A 24,014-nucleotide genomic window follows, 5' to 3' on the forward strand; every position below is an offset into this window, starting at 1 on the left:
ATCCAAATTCCCACCGTCAGGGCAATAATTAAGACATTCCAATCAACTAAAGATGTTACAAATCTCCCTAGAAGACTCTCCAAGGATCACAGTTGGAGAATTGCAGAGAATTGTTGAGTCTTAGGGTCAGAAAGCCTAAAATAAAATTATTAAACAGCACCTACATCACCACATGTTGTTCCAGAGGGTTTCAAGAAAAATCCTCCTGCTTCATCCAAAAACATATATTTCTGCTGGAGGTCCTGGACATCTTGTTTAGATACATGGCTTCATGGATTCTGTCAAATGCCTCAGATAAAAATCAAAACCTGACTGCCTCTTTTGGAAATCTTATAATGGGCCGTGGTTGCATCTTCCAGCAGGAAGATGATCCAAAACAAAAATCTAAATCAACACAAAATTTTGTCACTGAGCCCAGAACGAAACTTCGACCATGGCTGTCCCAGTTCCCTGACCTGAACCCTGTATAGAAACTGAAAAGAAGCACCACCAACATAAAGCTGGGAAGAGAGAGATTCTGGAGAATCTAGAGAGATTCTGTATGAAGGAATGGTCTTTGATCTCTTGCCAGGTCTTCTCCAAATTCATTTAGACATTGTTGGAGAAAACTCAGAACTGTTACTGTAACTTTGCATATAATGCAATAATTGGGTATATTCCAATAAGTGTAGCCAACGTGAACTAGAGAAAAACATTTATTTCATAATGAGATTTCCCCCCCCCCCCCAGGTTCTATTGTTCACCTCACTGATAGGTTAGAATTTTCTGAATTTTCTGAATGAAAGATCAAAAGGATAAATTATGCAGATTTATTTTCACATCCACCTTTGCTCATATTTACCAAGGGTGCCAATATTAGTGGAGGCCACTGTGTGTAAAAAGGTAAGCTAATGAAGACTAGTTTATTCATATTATATGCTTTAGACATATAAAACATCTCTGTTTCAAATCATTATTGGGTGCTTTAATAATCATGTATACTTCGCCATTTCCTGATTACATAAACAAATTGGTACAAGAAACAAACTATCGCTACTTGATGTAAAATGTAGGTTCTGACTTGAAAGCAGTTGAAAATCACTGCTGTAAACTTCACTGCAGCATACAAACACGTAAACTAGGTTAAAAACTTATGAAGTGGTTACAAGCATGGCCACTGGATGCCCGCACCATAAATCCATTCATATTTAATACCGTAATAACCCTAATGAATAAAAAGTGGGTATGTTCGTGGGGTTAGTGTGTTAACACTGTAAGGTTGAGAGGTCGACATGACGCTGGGTTCAAGCTAAGGGCTTTTTACAGCATACGCTCCACTGAACAAACAGCAGCACTTACAGATCTCTGTTTATTTTCGTACTGTACATCTGTGTTCTGTACATGCATGTCTTTCTTACAAAGCATTAAATGTAGAAGTTTATTATAGTGATTTTCCCCAGCACCACCTGACTGTCACAAATATAATTATATTATTATTATTGGGTAATCTGTGTCTGCTTCAGCTATTTGCATGTTTGCACAAAGTTTGCATGTCTGTAATCAAGACATATTGAAGGCATCTTAAATTCCTTTTAGATTTCTTAACAAACTTTTCTTTTTATGTCTTATATGGTTTAACCCTCTGGTTGTGTTCAGGTCAAATTAACACAAGAAAAAAGATTTTCTTTTTCCCGAAAATACTAGGTAACGCTATCGCATTGGACTCAAACTTCCTGACTTTGTTCACATAGGGTTTGAGTACTTCTCATATATTTTCTTTTAATATTTTTTGTGGGATTGTATTTTCACACTTGTGGTGTTCCCGGGTCAAAAATGACCGGACTCCAAACAATTGCTTATAAATCATTCATTTTGCTATATTATCACCAAATGTTGGATTCATTCTTTTTGTCAACTTGTTTTCTTTCATTTAGGACTGGTTTTGTGTTTCTATTTGCATCTGATTAATCGTAGGCTTCATTTATCTGAGAGTAGGTACCTCATTTTTTGAGTGAAAAAAAAATTATGAATAATTTTCACAATATTAAACAAAAATGTAAAAATAATTTGCACTGTTTATCAAACTAGTGTGCTTTAATGTTTAATCAGGAAGTTTGCTTTTAAATGCTTTTATTTTGTTCAAAACTGCACAAAGTGAAAGTTATTCATAAAAAAATGCTTTTTTCATTCAAAAACGAAGTGCCTACTTTTGGATGAATGAGGCCTATGATTACTCAGATGCAAATAGAAACACAAAACCAGTCCTAAATGAAAGAAAACAAGTTGACAAAAAGACTGAATCCAATATTAGATGATATAATATAGCATAATGTGAGATTTAGAAGCAGTTGTTTGTTGTCTGGTCATTTTTGACCGGGAACATCAAAGGTGTGACAGTAATCCGAACACAATACCAGAGATTGTTCCGAATAAAATGTTACATTTTCTTTTAACTTTCAGTCGTCAAAAAAAAATAAAAAATCTGAGTCACTTTGTATGCTGATACTTTTTTCTTTTAAAGATGAATGTCTGAAGAACAAATTATGTTAAAACTAGACATTGATCTTGTTTTCCTCTATCAGAACAAATGCATAGGAAAAAAACAAATGTTCTTTTGTCAAAGTTTGTGTGCCTGTAACTCAATAAGCATTAAATATAGCTCAATATGATTTTAGATTTTCAATACTAACAAATTGTCTTTTAGTATGTCCAAAAAAAGCAGGTGCAGAACATTTGTGAGTCACAGGGCAATACTGCAGTGTTTTGTTTCTAAATTAATCTGAATGAGTCAATGATTTAATGATCCATTCATAAAGACAGTCACTTGCTTAGTTTCTAAATAAATCAGCCATTTAAATGAATCATTTGAATGAGTGATTCAGTGAACCTCCTATTGGTTGTTTTAGTGTTATATTTATTTATAAAAAAATGTGAGTCACTTTGCATGCTGATACTTTTTTCTTTTAAAGATGAATGTCTGAAGAACAAATAATGTAGAAACTAGACATTTATCTTGTTTTCCACTTTCAAAACATGAAAATAAATGTTCTTTTTTTCAAAGTTTGTGTGCCTGTAACTCAATAAGCGTTTAAGATAGCTCAATATGATTTTAGATTTTCAATATAAACAAACTTTTCTTTTAGTATGTCCTTTTTTAAGCCATATGGTTTGGTTCCAGAGATATGGGAATCTCAATGTGGCCCCATGTGCAAATTGTTCAATTTTACCCATTTTCAGTGGTTGAAAACCAAATGTAGACTGTACTGTCAACGTATTTTTACTAATAGACCTACTAATCTCTTTGTAAAATTAACCATGATGCTGCCATCTTTCTAAAGTCATTTTTACCTGTGCCTGCAAATAGCAAGTGAAAATTGTATTTTTTTTTTACGTCCCTCTACAAAATAGTGGATTACTCAGTAAATATTCATCCATGGCATTTAATTTTTTAGCTTTCGTCATTATTTATATACAGGCACAAATTATTTAACCTAAAAATGCACCATAAAAAGCCAAAAAGCACCATAATAACGGCAGTCCGTTCTACTTGAGCATTATATTTCACATCCTCTGAAACCATATGATTTTGTGTTCTATGAGACAAAGGGTTACAGTTCGCTGTGGCTCTCAAAACTTATTCAAAAAGACACATTCAAACTGACATCACAAGACAAACAGCATTTGACATTATTGTTGTCAAACCTGACTCAACATATCTTGAGGCAGCAAATTCTGAGATTTTGAGCAGATTAAAAGAGCAGCTCAGACATTCAAGACAGAAAATTATCATATGGGTTTTCAGCAACATGAAACATGAAAAAATGAATCCCTACAATCTAGCCTTGGGTAAAATAAAAGAATCCTCTGAAACGTGTTCAATATGGCACAAGAGAGATATCGCCAGAGTGACATTTCCCTTTGAGTATGATTCTCAGATCAACACAAAAAAGTATATGCTAGATGACGGTTGTATGATAAGTGATAAGAATACAATAGGTATTGTGAAAATAAATTAGAACTGCACAGCTAGAGTGTGCACTGAATCTGTGAGAGTAGGCAGGAAATATGAAATGGTTTTGACCATTTTTGCCCTTAAAACTAGAGCCCTATGATTTCTGCCATGCAGAAAACACCGACAGAATCGCGGAATCCGTCATAAAAATGAAGTTTACTTTATAACACGGAATGTCACAGAATTTGTCAAGTTTTAAAAGGAATAAATCAAAAGTAGGTCAGTATACTTAAATCAAATGAATCCATGTTCTGCATTTTTCTGTGTGAATAAATGGTGCAGAATATATTGCTATATATGTTGCTATTGTACAGTAGAATGTACATCTACTACTACTACTCATAATAATACAATTATGAAAACTTTATTTTAAGGAATTATCACATAATTTTCCCATGTTTAGTCGTGCAATGCTTTGTTTTCCAAAAAACTAAAAGAGTTTGTTTTGTTTTCATATGATTAAAAGATAAATAAATTGTTATGCCTTTATTTGATTACCAGAAAATAAAATAAAATAAAATAAAATAAAATAAAATAAAATAAAATAAAATAAAATAAAATAAAATAAAATAAAATAAAATAAAATACACAGAATTGCAAGGGGGGAAAACAGTTGTTTCATGATGCTTTTGATTATTAAAATGTTATTAATCTGTTAAAATTGAATCCAGAATTTAATTAAAAAAAATAATAAATACATTTTGAAAAAAAGATATACATTACATTTTTAATAAATTTTTAAAGTGTTCATGATTTAAATAAATTAGACTAATTAGCCTAAAACCCCGCTTTTTTATTATTATAATTTAATTTATACATTAAAACGGAGTCTAGAAAAATTGAACTGAAAAAAAAAGGAATTTGGAAAAAAAAACATTAAATAAACAATGTACAAATAAACAATGATTTTGAAGTTGTTTTATGATGCTTTTGATTATTAAGATTTAATTAATCCATTCAAATTGAATCCAAAATTTGATTGAAAAAATTATTAATAAATAATTGAATAATAATATACAAATACAAAAATTTGAAAACAAAAGAAAAAAGAGATTGTTACATTTTTAATAAATTGTTGTTAAAGTGTTCATGATTTCATAATTTCAATTAATTAGACTAATTAGCCTAAAATCATGCTTTTTTTATTATTATAACTTAATTTAATGTTAAAATGGAGTCCAGAAAAATTCAAATGAAAAAAAAAAAAGAAATTTGGGAAAAAAATTTGAGTGCTGTTATTGTTTAAAATAAACAATGATTTTGAAGTAGTTTTATAATGCTTTTGATTATTGAATTAATCCATTAAAATTTAATCCAGAATTTGATTTGAAAAAATCTATAAATAAATAAAAAATAATACAAAAATAAAAATGTGAAAACAAAAGAAAAAGGAGATTTTGTTACTTTTTTTTTTTTATTATTGTTGTTAAAGTGTTCATGATTTCATGATTATTATCATTTAATTAGTCCAGTAAAATTCAAATGGGGAAAAAAATGAATTGAAATTAAAATAAAATGGATTTCATAGGGCCCTACCTTAAATTTCATCCTGCCAGTAGTGCTTTCATTTGACAAATGTGCATATGAGTCTGCAATGTCTCTAACTGACCTGCTATCTCTCTGAATCTCACAGGAACAACAACATGTGATTACTCTAGATTGAAACTAAACATTTAACCAATTTCAAATAAATAAGTAGCTGAACTATAACACATATTGATCCTGAATTGCTGTGCTGGTGTTTAGTTATGCCTCTTGTCTTTGTCTTCCAGCACTGAGAAGTCATTAGCGATAAAAGTCCCAGTAGGCCTCACAATGAGCTTGACGCCAAGTGTTCAGTGTGTGCTTGAAAACAATGATATACTCCTCAAGATCTCATCTGGGACAAACAATTCCTACCACTACATCCACATTAGACATGACATTTGCAGACTGAAGAGGCTCATTAAGAGCTTTATTGGCCCTTCAAAGATGCTGAAAGTTGTTGTCGAGCATTAACCATCCAGCATTATTTGATGAAATATCAGTGTTGTTTGTCCTGTAAGCATGTCTAGTTTTGCTTAGTGATTAATAGACTACTTGCACAACTACTTCCACATTCTAGTTAATAAAGTTTTCGTTACTGGCCATTCAGACGGTTACAAGGAAGAACACAAGATAGATTGTTACTACATTTTAGGGCTGTCCCTAAATGTTTCTTTTACAAGAATAAATCCTAAAATTTAGCATTAGTAACTTACTTTTTGAATAATCAGTCATGCACACTCAAGCTTTGAGGATCTACCGATCTTGGCTCGTAAATTTAGGATTTAGGATTTCAGGCTTGTAAATTTACTAAATTGTTAACTGGAAAGTCGCTCTGATTGGATGATTTGAATCAGTGAATTGTTGACTGCAGACACGCTCTGAGCGAATCATTTGAATCAGTAAGTTGTTGACTGGAGACTCACTCTGACCAGATCATTTGAATCAGTGGGTAGTTTATTGGAGACTCCCTTTGACAGGATCATTTGAATCAGTGAGTTGTTGACTGGAGACTCCCTTTGACCAGATCATTTGAATCAGTGAGTTGACTGATGACTCACTCTGACCAAATCATTTGAATCAGTGAGTTGTTTACTGAAGACTCACTCTGACCGGATCGTTTGAATCAGTGAGTTGACTGATGACTCACTCTGACCAAATCATTTGAATCAGTGAGTTGTTTACTGAAGACTCACTCTGACCGGATCGTTTGAATCAGCGAGTTGTTTACTGATGACTCACTTTTACCAGATCAGTTGAATCGGTGAGTTGTTTACTGATGACTCACTCTGACCAGAGCATTTGAATCAGTGAGTTGTTTAATGAAGACTCACTCTGACAGGATCGTTTAAATCAGTAAGTTGTTTACTGATGACTCACTCTGACCAGAGCATTTGAATCAGTAAGTTGTTTACTGATGACTCACTCTGACCGGATCGTTTGAATCAGTAAGTTGTTTACTGATGACTCACTCTGACCAGAGCATTTGAATCAGTGAGTTGTTTACTGATGACTCACTCTGACCAGAGCATTTGAATCAGTGAGTTGTTTACTGATGACTCACTCTGACCGGATCGTTTGAATCAGTGAGTTGTTTACTGATGACTCACTTTTACCAGATCAGTTGAATCGGTGAGTTGTTTACTGATGACTCACTCTGACCAGAGCATTTGAATCAGTGAGTTGTTTAATGAAGACTCAATCTGACTGGATCGTTTGAATCAGTGAGTTGTTTACTGATGACTCACTCTGACCGGATCGTTTGAATCAGTGAGTTGTTTACTGATGACTCACTCTGTCCGGATCGTTTGAATCAGTAAGTTGTTTACTGATGACTCACTCTGACCGGATTGTTTGAATCAGTGAGTTGTTTACTGATGACTCACTCTGACCGGATCGTTTGAATCAGTGAGTTGTTTACTGATGACTCAGTGAGTTGTTTACTGATGACTCACTCTGACCGGATCGTTTGAATCAGTGAGTTGTTTACTGATGACTCACTCTGACCGGATCGTTTGAATCAGTGAGTTGTTTACTGATGACTCAGTGAGTTGTTTACTGATGACTCACTCTGACCGGATTGTTTGAATCAGTGAGTTGTTTACTGAAGACTCACTCTGACCGGATCGTTTGAATCAGTGAGTTGTTTACTGATGACTCACTCTGACCGGATCGTTTGAATCAGTAAGTTGTTTACTGATGACTCACTCTGACCGGATCGTTTGAATCAGTGAGTTGTTTACTGATGACTCACTCTGACCGGATCGTTTGAATCAGTGAGTTGTTTACTGATGACTCACTCTGACCGGATCGTTTGAATCAGTGAGTTGTTTACTGATGACTCAGTGAGTTGTTTACTGATGACTCACTCTGACCGGATTGTTTGAATCATTGAGTTGTTTACTGATGACTCACTCTGACCGGATCGTTTGAATCAGTAAGTTGTTTACTGATGACTCACTCTGACCAGAGCATTTGAATCAGTGAGTTGTTTACTGATGACTCACTCTGACCAGAGCATTTGAATCAGTGAGTTGTTTACTGATGACTCACTCTGACCGGATCGTTTGAATCAGTGAGTTGTTTACTGATGACTCACTTTTACCAGATCAGTTGAATCGGTGAGTTGTTTACTGATGACTCACTCTGACCAGAGCATTTGAATCAGTGAGTTGTTTAATGAAGACTCAATCTGACCGGATCGTTTGAATCAGTGAGTTGTTTACTGATGACTCACTCTGACCGGATCGTTTGAATCAGTGAGTTGTTTACTGATGACTCACTCTGACCGGATCGTTTGAATCAGTGAGTTGTTTACTGATGACTCAGTGAGTTGTTTACTGATGACTCACTCTGACCGGATTGTTTGAATCAGTGAGTTGTTTACTGATGACTCACTCTGACCGGATCGTTTGAATCAGTGAGTTGTTTACTGATGACTCAGTGAGTTGTTTACTGATGACTCACTCTGACCGGATTGTTTGAATCAGTGAGTTGTTTACTGAAGACTCACTCTGACCGGATCGTTTGAATCAGTGAGTTGTTTACTGATGACTCACTCTGACCGGATCGTTTGAATCAGTAAGTTGTTTACTGATGACTCACTCTGACCGGATCGTTTGAATCAGTGAGTTGTTTACTGATGACTCACTCTGACCGGATCGTTTGAATCAGTGAGTTGTTTACTGATGACTCACTCTGACCGGATCGTTTGAATCAGTGAGTTGTTTACTGATGACTCAGTGAGTTGTTTACTGATGACTCACTCTGACCGGATTGTTTGAATCATTGAGTTGTTTACTGAAGACTCACTCTGACCGGATCGTTTGAATCAGTGAGTTGTTTACTGATGACTCAGTGAGTTGTTTACTGATGACTCACTCTGACCGGATCGTTTGAATCAGTGAGTTGTTTACTGATGACTCAGTGAGTTGTTTACTGATGACTCACTCTGACCGGATTGTTTGAATCAGTGAGTTGTTTACTGATGACTCACTCTGACCGGATCGTTTGAATCAGTGAGTTGTTTACTGATGACTCAGTGAGTTGTTTACTGATGACTCACTCTGACCGGATTGTTTGAATCAGTGAGTTGTTTACTGATGACTCACTCTGACCGGATCGTTTGAATCAGTGAGTTGTTTACTGATGACTCAGTGAGTTGTTTACTGATGACTCACTCTGACCGGATTGTTTGAATCAGTGAGTTGTTTACTGAAGACTCACTCTGACCGGATCGTTTGAATCAGTGAGTTGTTTACTGATGACTCACTCTGACCGGATCGTTTGAATCAGTAAGTTGTTTACTGATGACTCACTCTGACCGGATCGTTTGAATCAGTGAGTTGTTTACTGATGACTCACTCTGACCGGATCGTTTGAATCAGTGAGTTGTTTACTGATGACTCACTCTGACCGGATCGTTTGAATCAGTGAGTTGTTTACTGATGACTCAGTGAGTTGTTTACTGATGACTCACTCTGACCGGATTGTTTGAATCATTGAGTTGTTTACTGAAGACTCACTCTGACCGGATCGTTTGAATCAGTGAGTTGTTTACTGATGACTCAGTGAGTTGTTTACTGATGACTCACTCTGACCGGATCGTTTGAATCAGTGAGTTGTTTACTGATGACTCAGTGAGTTGTTTACTGATGACTCACTCTGACCGGATTGTTTGAATCAGTGAGTTGTTTACTGAAGACTCACTCTGACCGGATCGTTTGAATCAGTGAGTTGTTTACTGATGACTCACTCTGACCAGATCATTTAAATCAGTGAGTTGACTGATGACTCACTCTGACCGAATCATTTGAATCAGTAGGTTGTTTACTGAAGACTCGCTCTGACCAGATCATTTGAATCAGTGGGTTGTTTACTGATGACTCACTTTGACCAGATCATTTGAATCAGTGGGTTGTTTATTGGAGACTCGCTCTGACCAGATCATTTGAATCAGTGGGTTGTTTATTGGAGACTCACTTTGACCAGAGCATTTGAATCAGTGAGTTGTTTACTGATGACTCACTTTGACCAGATCATTTGAATCAGTGAGTTGACTGATGACTCACTCTGACTGAATCATTTGAATCAGTAAGTTGTTTACTGAAGACTCGCTCTGACCAGATCATTTGAATCAGTGGGTTGTTTACTGATGACTCGCTCTGACCAGATCATTTGAATCAGTGAGTTGTTTACTGATGACTCACTCTGATCGGATCATTTGAATCAGTGAGTTGTTTACTGATGACTCACTCTGACCAGATCATTTGAATCAGTGGGTTGTTTACTGATGACTCGCTCTGACCAGATCATTTGAATCAGTGAGTTGTTTACTGATGACTCACTCTGATCGGATCATTTGAATCTGTGAGTTGTTTACTGATGACTCACTCTGACCAGATCATTTGAATCTGTGAGTTGTTTACTGATGACTCACTTTTACCAGATCATTTGAATCTGTGAGTTGTTTACTGAAGACTCACTCTGACCAGATCATTTGAATCAGTGGGTTGTTTATTGGAGACTCCCTTTGAGCGGATTGTTTGAATCAGTGAGTTGACTGATGACTAACTCTGACCAGATCATTTGAATCAGTGAGTTGACTGATCACTCACTCTGACCAAATCATTTGAATCAGTGAGTTTACTGATGACTCACTCTGACCAGAGCGTTTAAATTAGTGATTTGTTTACTGGAGACTCGCTTTGACTGGATCATTTGAATCAGTGAGTTGTTTACTGATGACTCACTCTGACCAGAGCATTTAAATCAGTGATTTGTTTACTGGAGACTTGCTCTGACTGGATCCTTTATCAAGCATTGTAAGTAGAGATGTGGCCGAAGATGAAGACCTTATTCAGAAAGTCACTGATAATGACTTCATTACTAATTCAAACAAATAAGAGAAAAGGTGTTTGTTAGATGCAGTCACTCCTTGTTCCTTCTGGATAGTGAGTCAGATGATAGTATCATATTAAGATAAACAACCACATTAACGCACTACTGAGTGTATAAAGTGAATGAGCTGTGCTGAAAAGGTAGCTAGAAGCATAGAAATATGTATATAGAAGCCTTATCTTTTTCAGCTGTACATAATAGAACTTCCTTAATGTCATATTAGGATATCATATGATCTGTTTAAACTAGGCAGCAGTTTGACCACTCCAGTGGGGGATAAAATTGTAATTTGGCAAAAGTGGTGTCTGTCCTGCAATTGACAGGAATTTTATTTTATTTCTCATGTATTATTATGGTTTAAATTACAAGATATTTACAGAAATTATGCAATAAAAGGGAATTTTCCTGGGTTCTGGGTTCTGTATTCTGAGTTCTGGGCTCTGATTCCCAAAACATGAACAAAAGAAAATGAAACGCACTACTACCTGAAGTTCCTCTTGAACCTCCTTTACTGTAGTTCCAGTTCCAGCGCTGGCTCGAACTCCATAAGCCAGCCATAAGGAAGATCCGAGCAGGACGGACAAAGCCCAAACGCCCAACCAGCCCATCAGCGTCAGCCTGTCAAGAGAAGAACGTGTACATGATGAGCAACATATACCAGCACTCAAACATACAGAGCACATCAACACTATCTCACTCAGCAGTATAATTACAGAAACCCTTCACACTCCTAATACATCTGATACTGCCACACGTCCAATAGAAATGTGCACCACTTTATCGACAACAAAAGCATCTCAGTAACCCACTGCTTTAAATGAGAAACCTTTAAAGGAACAGTTCCTCTGCAGTGAATGGGTGCCGTCAGAAAAAGAGCAGTGTTGGGGGTAATAAATTACAATGAACGCGAGTTACGAAATCAGATTACTTTTTTCAAGTAACTATAAAGTAACGCATTACTTTTTCATTTACAAGAAAATATCAAAAAAGTAACACCAGTTACTCTTTGTTTCCTTTATGTATTTAATCCTATTTTATTAACCAATGTTGATCCAATTCAACCATACTAATAAGCAAAACTTACTTTAGATTTGTGCTTAAGTTTTCCAAGATCAATCTTTTAGTCTATGCTGTTTTCCATTGATGGACAGAACTTCACCAACATTATTTGTACTGTAGCATCTGCCATTCAATAATCACAATGAACTTTGTGTTTTGTCACTTTTGATGTCAAATTTCCAAGAATAAATAGCTGTAGAAAGATGCATTTTGCTAGATATATGCATTAGAGTTATTATAGTTAACAAAAACTAAAACCATTTTTCAAAAAGTTACGCCAGTTACTTTTTGTTTCCTTTATGTATTTAATCCCATTTTATGAACCAATGTCTTTGCTGCTGACCTTTGTTGATCTAATTCAACCATACTAATAAGCAAAACTTACTTTAGATTAACTAACATTTGTGCTTCATTCCTCTCATTGCTGAAGAGTGATGAATTTCTTTTTCCTACAGTTCTTCCGTACAGATGTGAATTTACTTTTCATTCAGTTTTAGGCTGATTCGTTTAACTTTTTGGTGTGAAAGTGCTTTTACATTTGCTAAAAATCTAACTTTTTACTTTCAAAACAAACAAGCAAGCCCTACCCAGATTTAAAAATTAACGCAAAAGTAATGTACCACACTACTTTCCATAAAAAGTAACTAAGTAATGTAATTAGTTACTTTTTTAGGGAGTAACGCAATATTGTAATGCATTACTTTTAAAAGTAACTTTCCCCAACACTGAATAAACAGTCTAAACAGCTGATGAAACATCACAATAATCTACAAGATATCTGTTTTTCATGTTGTTATTGACATTCGGACTGATAAAACGATCATCTGTAACTATTAGATTCATCCGTCCAGAATATCATGACCAAAACAATGTTGCTCCACAAGCACCTTGTAGTTTTGCACTTCAGCCGCTATAGAGCCAAAAGTTAGACTTGATTGCTGTTAGGCAGGCATGTATGCAAAATGGAAACACTGGTGACTAGTGTTTACAGACACTGTTTAAAGATGCAACCTTCAAACTGCGTTGTTATATGTGCACTGAGGAAAACATTTTGCAAATGTATTAAAAAGCTTCATAGCACCTGACATTGGCTGGCCATTAAATTATATGAGTTTATATAAAGCATTCTCATCTTTACAACTTGGATCGTGCACTCTTCTCGCAAAACTTTTAGTAGACAAAAAGTCCATAAAAGTTTTAAAAAGTGGGGTGAAAGTTGTGTAACCAAGCTTCATAAAATGCGAACCTTTATGTCAGTATGAAACAGCAAATATGGTGTATAATGATACACGTATAATGTATATACTTTGTATGAAAATGTCTAAATCACCCAGGCATTATGTAGCAGCATTTTCTAGAGAGAGTGCACAAAATATCTCAAAAGAGCCTCTCAACTTTGCTTTCAGATGTGCTTAAGCACATCTCATGTTAACCAGGCATCACTACAGGTAAAGCACTGTTTCCTGTGATGTATGATCTATAATACAGCCTTATCCTTTTCGTATACTGTATTTCACTTCTCATTACAGTGGACCCAAAAAGCATCTAGACACTCAAATTACACGGTACAACTTTACTTTAAAGTTTTTAGTTAATGCATTAAATAGCAATGAGCAATGCATTTGTTTCAGTATTTATTATTTTTTGTTAGCATTAGTTAATTAAATACAACAAAGTGCCAGATTTACTAACAGCATGTGCCAACGCAAACCATCTTTTGGTGTTAAAAATGGTACTGTCGGGATTTACTAAAAATGCACAGAAAAGAATTCAAGCTGAAAGGCCTGAACATAGTTATTTATTCAATATGCATTTGTAGGAGATTCCCTTTCAGACACAAAATTTATAGGAGGAGAGTATTAAAATGAATCACGCAACAGGATTTACTAACGTTTGCACTCGTCAAATTACTAGTATTTGCACCTTTATTTAAAGGAACAATATGTAAGAAATTTATGTCAGTTAATCATAAAATGGCCCTGACATGTCACTAGACATTAAGAAATCATGTTCATTTCAAATACTTATATCACTGACAACAGTGGTCCGGCCAGGATATTGTCATTTAAAAGTGAGAGTTGCAGCCCTCAACTGATGTTATTGTTGTCATTTTGTGTTTCGGTCTGAGGCTCCACCCTCCAGCTATCTACCAATCACGAAGTCAGTAGAGTTTCGTGAGACGGGTTGCCAGCTCTGCTCTAGTTAGTTACAGCTGCTGCTAAGAACGAGTCGGATAAAACATGTATAAAGTTACGAAACCTAAAATACCTCGTTATGAATCCGAAGAACGTCGTGACAAAGTCTGAAATAAAACAAGGATTTGTATAGGAGATGCCTTTGACAGATGGAGACGGCTGAAAACAGAGACGAATTTGAAGACAGATGCCAACGTTGCTAATTTTCTCCTGGACAGGTAAGATTCATCTATGTTTGGCTAACTTACTTGTACTTAATGTAAATAGACATTTCAAATATTCACGACAGTCGTACAAAGGTATATACGTTCGTGCAAAGTAACGTAGCGCATATAGAGCCTACAGTCCTGCGGAATCCTGCAGCTTAGCTGGCAACCTCGAGTCAGGGGGGAGCGGGACAGTATTTTGAAAGTGATTGCAGTACCAGTTTTGGCCACAATCCTACATATTGTTCCTTTAACAGACAAAAAGCCATTAAATAAAAAATGTCTTAAAGCAGGTGGTAATTTGCGCTGCTCTTGATCGATTTGCTGGTCATTATGGAAATGATCTGACTGTGTCTGTGTTCTTTAAATAACACACAGATTTTTTATTTTATTTTTTTATGGATTTTACACTGTAATGCTAATTTGCCCTGTCTAGTAAATCTGGAATTACAAAAAATTACAAACAAAACAAGAAGACAAAAGTAAAATCTGTTAGTTTTTAAACAGGAAAATCAGTGCTGCAAATAATAATAAAACATTTTTTTTTCAAATGTAAATTAAGAAAACATCATCAGTTTGACAGCACAACACAAAAGAAACACGCTGCCAATAGAAAAACAGCCTGCAAATACTCACAACACAAACAAATCCAAACGTCCAAAGTAAATTTACTTTTTTGGCAAGTTTTTGCACGCACATTTTTTAAGTAAAATTTTTGTATGGAATTAAGTAAAATCAACTTAACTAATTTAAGTAAAACTAGCAAAGGAAATAAGTAAATATAATGTACAGTTAGAGTTTGATGAGTAATTTCTACTTAATTATTTTAAGTTTACTCTGCAGTCCACAAGTGCAATTCTCTCAAGCTACGGTTTGTAAACTTTACTCAAACATCATAGCACTGAAAAAAAAAGCCAATTAAAGCATGTGGTTCACTTACAAACACATTATATGTTGACTCAATGTAATTACTAACCAAATGAACACAGAGACTCAATACTTGATAGATGACACACAATGACGGTAACAATCAGTGATTAGTTTTTGAGTATGAATGGGTCATTGTGAGTAGAAAATGAACTCTAGATGTTACAAAACAGCAAGTTACTTAACCTAACAACAAAGAAACCATAAAACAAAAAAACAAAAAATCTCGAAAATTTGTTTACCTTATTAATTATACAACGGAATCATGACTTTGTTATTTACTTAAACAATCTTTGTAACAATTCCAAGTAAAATATACTTAAAAGTTCAAATTTTAAATTCTACAAGCTTAAATTGAGTGCTAATATTGATTTTACTCTCTTTTTTTAAATTATTGCCTGAACTCAATTATTTAATGTAGAAATTACATTTGTTTTTCTGTATTATTTATAATCATTTTTATCAGTGTACGCACAGACCATATCGGAAATGTCTAAGGAAACTTAAGTAAGGAACCTGGCTGGGACATGCTTATAATTCTTTAAAAGGCGTGATTTCTGTTTATTTTAACATCCTGACCATATGATTCCTTAGCTTCTATATATATATATATATATATATATATATATATACATGGGTTTTTTTACTATAGTAAATTTACATGGTTAATTTTCATAAGCCTTAGTTGGGTTTCCCTCCATTGCAGTCTGTGTTTGCATCTCATTTCTGTGTTTGGTTGTGTTGTGACTATTTGCAGCACATGTGCTGTCTAACTGATGAAGATGTTTTCTTTATTTGCAGGTGCCTTTTCTATTTGTGTGTGTTTTCTTAAGTTGTAGCGCGTTGCGCTCTCTCTGCCACATAAAATCACTACATTTAAGTGTCAAATGATAAACACAAACACAATTAGTTTGTGTGAATGACTCTTTAGCGGCGTCAGAAACAGACATAAACCAAAGCAATAGACTGAATAATTTATCAGATGCTGTACAAAAATATAACAACCTATAAAATCAATTAAAGTTTCATGCACAACTCTCCCAAGAAATTATAAACAACACGTTTGCTGTCTGTAACATGCTGCCCATTCTCACTCCCAAGTCAGCAAAGAGCTGGTTTTATTCAACATCACTGAACCAACTTATATACATCAATTTATACCAACTAAACAAATGTTTATTGGGTTAAATCAGGTAGAAATACTGAAAATATGCTACAGATTGTATATGAAATTGAAGCGGCTTAGACAGTCAATACCTGGAGGAGACACAAATCAATAACGAATAGGTGCCGTTTTATCGAATCCATTTAGAGTTGCTGTCTGCTCTAAAATTTTACTGATACAAAGAACAATTGACTCACTAACAGATAACAAGGTATTTTATCGAACTAATCACTAGCTCCCAAAAGAAGCTGATAACAATCACTGAAATCAGCAATGCTGCATAAAATAATACAAGAAATTATCTTACATACAAACATAATAATGCATATAATATGTGAATAAAATAAAATGTAACTACACACCTAAAAGGGTGTGTTCTCTTTAATAAATATACAGAACAAATTAATATAAGGGAAAAACTAAAAATAAACTGACATGAAATGTTTTATGGAAGCATTTTGATAGATTGTAATTATTATGCATGCGTCTTTAATGAATAAATCTACATGGAAGGTTTGTATTTAAGAGAAACTCTTAAGATATGCACTTTTCTTTAATGTATGCATACATTTGAACCTACCTCATACACAAAAAGCATTTGAAAGCATGCAGACACTGTTGTGGCTTTATCATGACAATGATAAGGATATGAAGCATCATTTCCCACACTAATGCTGAAGTATAAGAGTCTTCTGACAACAGCAGCTGATGCTGGTGATTTGTGTTCGCTACTTATATTCTACCCTGTCAAAATAAAGATCTGCACGCACTTCATCTTGAACTGAAGCATAAAGCTGGCAGATTCAGTCTGAGCTGTGTTGTGGTTTTTGTCTGGAGCGAAACTTGTGCGATAACAATTGCTAAATAACAGATGTGTTATTTGAGTTCAAGCTGTATTAAGATGATTTATAGTCAAGTCAAGTCACCTTTATTTCTATAGCGCCTTATACAATCCAGACCATGTCAACGCAGCTTCAAAGAGATAAACAAGAACAGAAAATTCAATTATGAAAACTCAGCTAATATTCTGCTGTCAAGCAGCTCTAAAAGACTAAAATTACTGTCATTATTAAGATCAAGTCTGTTTAGTGTTGGTGCAGTTCAGACAGGGCTGCATAATGAATCATACTTTAATCATGATCGCCATTTATGCTTCTCTTGATTTATTAAGCGTAATCATCTGAAATATTTGCCCGCAGGTTATTTATTCTGAAACAAGCTTTTTTTTTTTTCAAAAATCAATACATCTCCTTCTGGTGTTTTACTTTATGTTCCCAACCTGGCAACCATGTGTGCCCAGCAGGCTCTCTCTGCATTACGGAAAAGCGCTGATGAGCTGAAAACGCCAGTAAACATGTAGGCGATCTCTATTGAGAGATTCTGCGTAAATAAAAGCGTAATACAGTCTGTTTTCTTTCACACAGTCATTTGCAATGTGTGCTGCGAATAAATCTGCAAGCGAACCAAGTTGACGTTCTTGATTTGTGCTTATGTAAAAGTGCAATAATTCTAATGAAAGGTTTAAAAAATGAACTGAGAGTAATCATGATTAAAGTAATCATGATTTTGAGCAAAATACTGTAATCATGACACACTGTGTATCCATGCAATTTGGTCACATGTATTTCTGACAGCTGGTTGTGGCATGCTAAACTCCAACATAAGAAACAAATGTCTTTATTTATCTAATTAATCGAATCAGCATGCAGATCCTCCCCATGAGGTGCTCCACATTCAAGATGCCCTTCGTCTGCATACTTTTCCCTTTTCTCTCTTTAAATATTTTTTGTATTCTTTTTTGCCTATATTAGTGTCAGTCAAAAATAGGAAGCGATATGGAGAAGACAGGAGAACGGCATTAGGAAAGTGCCTGAATGTGTGCACGGACCACCAAACTAACTGCATTCACAATATTTAATAAGATGCACAGTATCTATAATACCCAGCTCAGTCACACTGTATTTTAAGGTCCAGTTCTCACTATTAACAACAGCTTTTATCTCAATAAATGTAGAATTTGCTGCTTATTAATAGTTAGAAATGTAGTTAAGTTTAGGTATATATATATATATATATATATTAAGGGATCTAAAATATGATCATGCAGAATAAGACATTATTATGTGCTTTATAAGCACTAATAAACAGACAATATGCATGCTAGTTAACAGTGAGAATTGAGCTCTTGTTTAAAACTTGGTTGCATTTAATTACTACCTCAGATGTGTGACAAAACCCTGAATGCTACAGTTCACTTTAAAAATCACTTTAAAGCTTCCCTTTCTCATCTTAAAAAGCCTTGTTAGTCACACCACAGACTGAAACAGGGCACAGCGCTGCACCTTTCTGATTCATCAGCAAACACACTCAAACTTATGGCTGTTCTGTTGGCATTTTCTATGTTAATCCAGGGTGATCTCATTTGTTTCAGTAGATTTTCAAATGTGAAGTGCATTTTTTAATGTCCAGTCTTTTATTGGCATTGTTTAAATGTGTATGGGTTACTAAATCACTAAATCTTTAAGCTTATAAAGAAGAAAATGTCAAATCTGAAAAGTAAATATATCTAATCAATGTCATGCATAAGACATGCATACAGTGTCATTGTACGTTAGGTTTCTTGACATATGAATACTGATGAAATCACATTAGTGAATCTGTAGGTTTTATCTCAAATTGAGTAATGACATAAATAATTGTGTAACACTCTTAAAAATAAAGGTGCTTTAAAAGGTTCTTCAAGCGATGCCATATAAGAACCATTTTTGGTTCCACAAAGAACCAATCAGTCAAAGATTCTTTAAAGAGCCATCTCTTTCTTACCTTTTAATAATCTGAAGAACCTTCTTTCGCCACAAAGAACCTCTTGTGAAACAGAAAGGTTCTTCAGATGTTGAAGGTTCTTTATGGAACCATTTAGACAAAAAAGGTTCTTCTATGGCATCGTGAAGCACCTTTATTTTTAAGAGTGTGTGCTAATTATATATATCGCTTTATATAAACAGATATCTAATGTAAACTGACAACAACAGCATCAACAGATGATTTCATGAGCTAAATCTGGTTCAGCTAAGTCTGTATGAAACTCGACAGAGAGGAAACTTGGTAATAATAATATTTATTTCACCTAGAGTCAATAACAATGCTCCAGCACAATGAGAAAGACTTGTTATGTGTTACGGTTCATCTACAGGCTGAGTTTACACAGGGTTAGCAAAGAAGGTTAGCACACATCGTGAATGAACAAAATGAAAAACGCTCCACAATATTTGTGTAAACACAAAGAGCACAGATCCAAACAAACAGCTTCAAATATTGCAGCAGGAACGTGAATAGCATTACAAAGGTTAAAAATATCTTGTCTGACATTTTCAAGAGCTTCCTGTTGGATTTCAGATTACACGTTGAACCGCAGCTGAGCAATTCTCAATACGGAAACAAGTGATGGACTAGGACTGGACATAAAAATCAGGCACTCTGTATGACTGCGTGAGATTATTCACCTACATGCACTATATCACATCTGTCCTCTCACTGAAGCATCATCAGAAATATCACACTGTCCCTGTGCCTCTATTATCAGTTCATACACGAGTGTGTAATCCACTCGGATGCTCTACAGCTGTGGGTCGCAGGTCTTTCCTGATGGGGTTGTCGACAGCAGGGAAAAGCAAAGCCAAACACCACTAACCTTATAATTGCTACAATAGGTTTAGCACAGTAATTAAGGATGGGAATCAAATAAAATGTTTGCATCTAGTCAAACTCTACAGCATTTTTGGGCAAGCAAACTAGACAGATGTCAACATGAACAGGTTGTGTGACACCCTCATCTTCAAAAACCATAAAGAAAAACACACAAAGTAAAACAAAATATGACCCAGATAAAACTTTTGTTCATGCATGCACAAAATTGTCAGGTTATTTTCATGGCAATATCATTGTTATTTCTTTTGCACCGTAAACCATTTTGATTTAGTTCAGTGTAAAGCCCAGTGGCTGAAGCAAATTTCCCAACAGAAGCAATAGATACAATGGGTAATAATAGCATTGCATTTAGTATAACAATAAATTAAATAACACCATAAAACATATAGTGACATATGCTGCTTTTCTTCTGATACACACTAGTACAGGATAAACCATAAAAAGTGTTTCTCTTAAATTTACAGTGAAAACTCGTAGCTTTGCCAGAACATTACAACTACTACAAATACAATGATGATGCTACAACCATTTTAGTGCCTTATATTTATAACGTTAATATACCTATTTGAGCTGTTAAAATTTGTAATAATATCACAAATACACATATAGCTAAAGGCAACATGATGACTTCAATTTCACCACAAGTGACCTCTCCAGTAACCGTCTGTGACTAATAATAACATAAAGACAGATGGAAGTGCAACCCACACAAACACCATCATGGTGGCTCAAATATTGGTGCATGCCATAAAAATGTAATAAACTGCAGTGCAAATGTGATGGTGAATGCGATTAGAATTTCTCTTTTTACTTTTACTTAGGAGAAGCATGGCTTTTAGCCTACTTACAACACTTCAACACTATTGTACATGTAACAAATATAATACCATTTTACAGTTTAATCAATTACCAGTTTTAATCAAAAATTAAGTTTTGATATGTTTACAGTAGGAAATGTACAAAATATCTTCATTGAACATGATCTTTACTTATTATCCTAATGATTTTTGGCATAAAAGAAAAATCAATAATTTTGACCCATACAGTGTATTTTTGGCTATTGCTACAAATATCGCAAATGACAACTTGACATTTACGAAAAATGTGACCCTGGACCACAAAATCTTAAGTGGCACAGGTTTATTTGTAGCAATAGCCAAAAAATACATTGTATTGAACAAAAGTATCATTTTTCATTTTATGCCAAGATAAAGATCATGTTCCGTGAAGATATTTTGTACATCAGAACTTCATTTGGACAACTTTAAAAGTGATTTTCTCAATATTTATATTTTTTGCACCCTTACTGTATTTTTACATTACAAATAGTAAGCAAATCACCTATTTCATCACAAAATTATGTGATTGCACATACAAGTAGCTTGTATATGAAAAAAATATATATTGCATTGCTAGAAAAATGTAATAAACTGAAATATACAGCTTACTCTATAGGAATACATTAAGGTAAACATGAGCTGTAATAAAACTTGCTTGTCTGATCAAATAGGTGTATCGCTGATGTTCAAACCTCTAATGTACCCAGTGTGTGAGAGTTTGAGTCAGATGCACTAATCAGCTCAGCTGTGCAGTAAACCCAGTGCTTGTGGAGCTGCCTAACTAGACCGCATGTTTGGGCATCACCGCCGGTGCGAACGATGCCCGCAGCCGCTCTTTGGTGCCCAGAAGTGCTGTCTAGGTAGGCAGTGACACATAAACGCTGACTGCACAAACCAAGAGTCCAATAAAAACTCTTGTTGAGGTATTCGGTACAAACAACCGGCATATAACAAGTATGTGAATCCAGTTCAGACGCAGAGCGCGAATGATACGGAAAGCCGCTCACTCGTGTTCATCGCGACGCGCAAGCATCCAGCGCAGCAGCACCGAATAAAGTGACTGTAGCTCGTTACCTGTCGTGTTCCTGCGCGGAGACAGAAATGCTGTGTGAAATGCGCGTTATAGGTGTCCAGAGACTCACAGACCCTCACAGTCCACGCGTAGGAAGAACACACCCGCTCTCACTCCATCCTTCAACTGAGAGTGACCCGCTATTCCAGCTTACCCTATTTCAACTGCTCTCTCACACACATATATACACACACTGCCTGCGACGTCACACAGCGCATATATATATATATATATATATTACACACACACACACACACACCGCGGCTGAGAAGATCCCTGTGTCTACTGCACTGCTGTCACACTCGTGCGTGCGCGTGTGTGTGTAAGAGAGAGAGAGAACAGAGGCACTTCACAGGAGACATGCCACTACAATCATCACATTAAAGTCATATCTATATTTGGAACAGTAGGCTACTGTGTATACTACACAGTAGGAAAAAAAAGATGAATATATATGAAAAAGCCTGTGGAACCTGAATGTAGCTGTAAATGTAAATACAGATTATAATGCCTATTTAAAGACAAAATGTAAAACCAATTATGAAATCAAAGAAAAAGTACAAATAAAAAAATAAGGGAAAAATTGTTCCAACAGAAATTGCACTTTCTATAAATTGTATACAGTTATTATGTACACTCTTAAAAATAAAGGTGCTTTAAAAGGTTCTTCACAGTAATGCTAGAAGAAACAATTTTGGTTCCTCAGTCAAAGGTTCTTTAAAGAACCATGTCTCTCTTACCTTTTTATATATTCTAAAGAAACTTTTTCCACCACAAAGAACCTTTTGTGAAACAGAAAGGTTATGTAGATGTTAGAAGTTCTTGATGGAACTATTTAGACAAAAAGGTTCTTCTATGGCATCGTAAAGCACCTTTGTTTTTGAAAGTGTGTGACCCTAGACTACAAAACCAGTCATAAGGGTCAGTTTCTTTGAAATTGAGATTTATACATCATCTGAAAGTTAAATATTGCTAGGATGGGACAATATTTGGCTGAGATACAACTATTTGAAAATCTGGAATCTGAGGGTGCAAAAATAAAATAATAATAATTATTAAAATATTGAGAAAATCACCTTTAAAGTTGTCCAAATGAAGTTCTTAGCAATGCATATTACTTATAAAAAAAAAATAAGTTTTGATATATTTATGGTAGGAAATGTACAAAATATCCTAATGGAACATGGATCTTTACTTAATATCCTAATCATTTTTGGCATAAAAGAAAAATCAATAATTTTGTCCCATACAGTGTATTTTTGGCTATTTCTACAAATATACCCGAGCTAATTAAGAGTGGTTTTGTGGTCCAGAATCACTTATACTGTATAAATCGCAAATGACAACTGAAAAATGTGACCCTGGAAATACAAAAGTATAATTTTTCATTTTATGCCAAAAATCATTAGGATATTAAGTAAAGATCATGTTCCATTAAGATATTCTGTAAATTTCCTACCATATCAAAACTTAATATTTAATTAGTAATATGCATTGCTATTAACTTCATTTAGACAACTTTAAAGGCAATATTCCCAATATTTAGATTTTTTCTAAATATGTCCTATCCTAACAAACTATACATCAATGGAAAACTTATTTATTCAGTTTTCAGATTATGTATAAATCTCAATTTTAAAAAGAATTAACACCTATGACTGGTTTTGTGGTCCAGGGTCACAAATGTTCTCAGAACAATGATCAAATTCATTATACATAAAAGAAAAAAAAAGCATAAACAATCCTGGTAAATTTTTACAGTAAGGTCTTATTATTTAACATGAATCAATGTATTAACTAACAATGAGTAATGCATTAGTTACAGTATTTATGAATCTAATGTTAGGTAATAAAAATGAATGATTAGTTTAGGTTAGCTCAGGTCAAATAATATTAACAGATATGACTTGATTTTAACCATGCATTAG

General features: G+C 34.7%; 1 protein-coding gene across 1 annotated transcript in view; it reads right to left on the minus strand.

Annotated features, from left to right (window-relative positions):
• Positions 1-22,256, minus strand: part of fstl4 (follistatin-like 4) — a 264,025-nt gene extending 241,769 nt beyond the window's left edge. The window contains exons 1-2 of the mRNA XM_073824962.1: positions 22,089-22,256; positions 11,401-11,533 (exon numbers count right to left, since the gene is read on the minus strand). Of these exons, the coding sequence (XP_073681063.1) occupies positions 11,401-11,523 (123 nt within the window). The 5' untranslated portion in view covers positions 11,524-11,533; positions 22,089-22,256. The remainder of the gene's footprint in view (positions 1-11,400; positions 11,534-22,088) is intronic.
• Positions 22,257-24,014: the final 1,758 nt, after the last annotated feature.

The sequence above is a fragment of the Garra rufa genome, chromosome 19 (genome assembly GCF_049309525.1).
Source record: "Garra rufa chromosome 19, GarRuf1.0, whole genome shotgun sequence".
In the NCBI taxonomy this organism is placed as follows: Eukaryota; Metazoa; Chordata; class Actinopteri; order Cypriniformes; family Cyprinidae; genus Garra; species Garra rufa.